The sequence below is a fragment of the Buceros rhinoceros genome, unplaced genomic scaffold, assembly GCF_000710305.1.
Source record: "Buceros rhinoceros silvestris isolate BGI_N320 unplaced genomic scaffold, ASM71030v1 scaffold32082, whole genome shotgun sequence".
NCBI lineage: Eukaryota > Metazoa > Chordata > Aves > Bucerotiformes > Bucerotidae > Buceros > Buceros rhinoceros.
In genome coordinates, this window is record NW_010400261.1 from 1 (window position 1) to 4,704 (window position 4,704).

At 45.4% G+C, this 4,704-nt stretch overlaps 1 protein-coding gene across 1 annotated transcript in view; it reads left to right on the forward strand.

The window, feature by feature from the left end:
• Positions 1-2,243: 2,243 nt before the first annotated feature.
• The window catches only part of CUX1 (cut-like homeobox 1), a gene marked incomplete at both ends in the record, with an annotated part of 72,020 nt that continues 69,559 nt past the window's right edge, over positions 2,244-4,704 (forward strand). Inside the window, one exon of the mRNA XM_010131785.1 lies at positions 2,244-2,381. Coding sequence (XP_010130087.1) covers positions 2,244-2,381 — 138 coding nt within the window. The remainder of the gene's footprint in view (positions 2,382-4,704) is intronic.

The window sequence follows — 4,704 nt, forward strand, 5'->3', positions numbered from 1 at the left end:
GGGGGGGGCGGGTAGTTAGTTGCTTTGAGGTCAAAGAGCATGTTGGGGCTTGCCGCGAGAAATGAAGTGTTTTTCTCTCTGCCCAAAATATCTTGCTCATTTTATTGTCATGCAGCAATTCGTTTTCTTTAATGCACTTAGAAAAACAGTCTAAGAGGTGCTTCAGCCACGGGGATTTTTAACATGTCCTTAAGCAGTATTTGGTGGCCGCAGGCCATTAGTCCTTCAAATAGGCTCTGGTAAAGTTTGAAGTTTAATGCACAGAGACTGTTTTTACATTTTGTTTGTTCTGCCACTGTTTTGCTACTTGAACATTAACCTTTAATAGAGCTAAATTAAATATACATGTCCTGATGAATAATTATGAGATTGCAAGCATTTTCATTTTGTACATAGAGCTTCTCAGGGATTGCAAATTCGACTGAAGGTTTAGTCATTAGTCACTTCATAATGCCCCTGTTATTTTTGTCTTTTAATTCTTTACTGATTTAAATATAAAAAGCCCCGTGTATTTGGAGCAAAACGCCTCTTGTGGGTGTCCTGGCTCTTTGCAGTGGGCGCGTTAAAACGAGGGGAGAAGAGTGCACCCACGGTTTTGCAGAGTTCTGTGTCTGTTGTCATGGCATTTTAAGACAACGTTACAGAACTACCGCAGCGGAAGCCGAAGGTCCCTGCCTGGTTCATTTTGTGGTCCTGTAATGATTTATGAGGTGTGCAGAGCAAGAGGCTCCAGCCTTTCCTGGTGCCGAGCAGATGAACATCCTGGGGTGGCTGTGTTGGAGAAGGGCTGAGCTGCACAATGTGATAGCAGGGTCACTCCGCGTGAGGGTCAGCAGAGCTCCCTGGGAGAAGGGTGATGTTGTGACAGCCCCGGCCATAATTGGACCATATATAAATACTGCAGGGCCTTTAACTCGTGCTACTGCTCTGACTTCAACTTTATATTTAATTCCTTACCTGTACCCCCGTCTCTGCCACAATAACATTTTAAGTTTGATTTATTATAAATATTTTAATACAGATAATAATAACGAAAAGTATTTGGCCTAAAAAGCATAAATGAAAAAGCTATGTAGTCATAAACTATGTATGTGCCGAGAAGAGATGACAAGCAACCTAGATTTTGTGTTATGAGTAGGGTAGTGCCATGAGCCGTGGAGGAACCGCAGTAACAAAATGCAGCAGGCTGCTCCTTCGAACGTCTCTGAGCTCAACATATCCCAGCACTAGTCTTCTGTAAACTCTGCAACAACGCTGGCATATTGAAAAAACACACAGGCTCATGCTTAATGTGTTAACAGAGGTACAATAGACTTATTATGTGTTTCCAGAGACTGAGGGTGGTCTGAAAAATTAATGACTGTGGTGGTTGAAAATTAAGTGAACTCCCTAATATATACTGTTGTTGATCCGCGGAGTTTGGTGTTTAGCATTCCTCAACAGGAGACTAAATCTTCGCAGCCATTTCACAAGAGGTGCTGGCGCCCATAACAAATATATTCAATAATCTTTTAAAAGCCCATCAGCCCCCAGCCTGTTCCTGTTCTGACTGGGAGGAAGGCCCAGGATAAATCCCGCGTGCACAGGGCAGGTGTGTGCTTAAGGCTCCTTCGCAGAAGGGCGTGAACGTCAGAAAACGTTCGAAATAATACCTGATTTCTATTTGATTAGTAGTATAAGAAAAAGAGGGAACAAGAGTCACAACCCCCTGAGTCTATGGAATTAATTACACCCACACGGTATTTCTGGTTATTATTGATCTGTCAGTTCTCCACAGTCAAATAACCTTTCGGAGCCCCACTGTGCAGGAGGGCACCGTTTCCTTCAGAAATTCCCTGCTGCAGAAGCAGAGGTATGTGAGGGACTCTGGCCAACAGCAAGCCGTGCAGTTTGATCGCTTTTTATCCCAAAATCCTCGTTTTGCAAACAAAAATTTGAATTCAGACTCTCACATGCCTTCGTATCGTGACTGTCTGCCCGGGGACGCAGCCCTGTGGATTAGTGCTGGGATGGAGAAGTCCTGCCCCCGTTTAAAGGGAACATCGAGCCAATGAACTATCTCTGGTTTTTGAGCTTGCAGGGTATGAGGTGAGGAACATACAGGACTGATAACTCAAAGCAAGGCATTTCTGGCACTTAAAATGGCTATTGATAGAGGAAAAAAGGACGCTTGTGCTGTGAACGCCTTGAGCCACAGGCGTGTTCGTGTTATCTTACCTTTTATTGTACTGCTCCTCTTTCAGATCCCGTTCCAGCCTTGGATTTAGGACAGCAGCTCCAGCTGAAGGTTCAGCGTATGCACGATATTGAAACAGAGAACCAGAAACTTAGGGAGACTCTAGAGGAATACAATAAAGAATTCGCCGAGGTGAAAAATCAGGGTAAGCTGCAAACATTCTTTTATCAGCCTTCCGTGCACACTGAATATGTGAAGAGAAGGATTAAATCCAGTTTTATTTCTTACAGGTACAGTTGACAGTAGCAGTGAAATTCAGCAAAGAAATTCTATTGTAGCTACTTCTGTATCGATGCATATAGATAGGATTTGGGGTGGATTCTTTATATTTCCTTAAAAGTTTCACCTTCTGTAGCACCAAGTCAGAGAAGGGAGCTGTTACTCTGTGTATTCGGTTGTAGCCTTCAGCGCTACCTAAACATTACACCCCTGACTGCAGTTCCATGCAGACGTTTCATGAGAGATGGTGCTACTCCTGACATCAAGCTGGGTGTGGATGTTTGTACAGACCTTTTACACAGAAAAACACAAAAATCCAGTATTTTGTAGACACACACAAATCTGTACGAAATGGAACTTTTTCTGTACATTGTCCTGCTTGCCTGTACACGGGGCTTTTCATTTCCATGTTTAAACTCAGCTCTGGGTGAGCGAAAGGTAAATTACAGAATCATTTTAGTTCAAAGAGACCTTTCACCTCCTCGAGTACCCCCGTTCCCCAGCACTGCCAGGTCCCCACTGACCCCTGTCCCTCAGCAGCACCTCCACACGGCTGGGAAACCCTCCAGGGATGGGGACTGCACCACTGCCCTGGGCAGCCTGGGACAGGCCAGGACAACCCCAACGGGACAGAAATGGTTCCTCAGGGACAACCTCAACCTCCCCTAGTGCAACTGGAGGCCAGTTCCTCTCGTCCTGTCACTTCTTCCTGTGAAGAAGAGACCAACACCTCCGCTCGCTCCACCCTCCCCCCAGGACCCTCAGCTGCTCCTCAGCACATTGTGCTCCAGACCCTGCCCCAGCTCCACTGTGCTTCTCTGGACACGCTTCTGCCCCTCAGAGTCCTTCTGGGAGTGAGGCAATTGTCCAGGCATTTGGGAAAATGGAGAATTTTTGTTGTTGTTGTTGCACCCCGGTGGCTGACATTTGAAAGGTACGTTAGCACCTGAGTCGGTGCTGTTACTCCTCATCTTGTGCAGAAAGAGCCTCTGTGCAGGTCCACGCCGTGGTTTAACAGGGTGCGAGCTGCGGGGAGGGCAGCTATCAGTGTGCGCGGAGCCCGGCTGGACTGCAGCGGATGTCATGTGGGAGCTGTAATGCTTGAAGCCCAACAGTGGTTTTGCTGGAAATGTACAATAATCGCAGTTGGCTGTGCGGAGTTTTCCCGAGGCTGTGCATCCTGTACCTCCAGGCATGACATAGGGGTTCATCCCTGGAAGCAGAAATGATCTTGACTTCTGAAGTTTTTTGCTGCAACCACCCAGAAACTGGCATTTTTTATTTTCCCCAGCGTGCACTAACTTCCTTTCCATTTGGCCACTGTAGTCGTTGTGTTGGTTTTGACTCCAGTGCGATCGTTTTACACTCTGTTTCAAACAGGGATTAGTGGCATAGCCAGGGCAAAGCCTGTTGTTCGCTGAGGGTGCTTTGATCGGTTAATCTCTCTGTTTGGAGGGCTCCGTACGAGCTACACGGGGCTTCTAAGAACTTCTTCCAAAACTGGTGTAAGTGGCAGTGGCTAAATAAGCTTTAGCTGACCTGAACAGTAAAGAAGGTGCTTAGTTCTTCAAGCAGTGCAGAGGATTAAACTGTCCAACACATCTGTTGTCAGGTGCCTAAAGGTAAAAACAGGTTTTGTTACAGAATTTGTAATTTTTTCACATATCACCTGTTCACTTGCATTTAGTTTTGTAGTTTTGTTTCCTTTTAAAAAGAAACATTCAAACTTGTTTAAGATGCAGGTATATGCATTCCCATTGTTTTGCTCTCTGTTTCTCTGTACCCCTGAATACTTCTGCAGATTTATGTCTGCAAATACCTGGAGCAGAGGTGTCTGCAGTACAAAGAGTCCAATCTTTGTATGTGTGAAGGAGCATCCTTTGCTTTTTCAGGAAAACATGAGAATCGGTATTACTTCCCTGATTGCAGGGAAGAATTTCCCTTTGCTTAATAAAAAAGTGACGTGTCCTTTTCATGGCCTGTTACTCAGTAATGGGCCTCATTTGATTTTTGCATGACCTGCAAAATCCTGCTCCTTCATTCAGAACTAGCCAGTTTGCTGACAATCATTTTACCACTCTTCCCTCCCGCGTTTTTGCCATCCCAGTGGCCCAGGCTGCCTTCGGTGTTCCCAGAGGGTGGACCCTGTCACCAGCTGCCATCTCAGTTCTCTAGTCAGGTCTAAAAGTCCATGCTTTGAAAGAATAATGTTTGGGTTTTAAGATATTATTGAGATTTTTTTTCCCTAC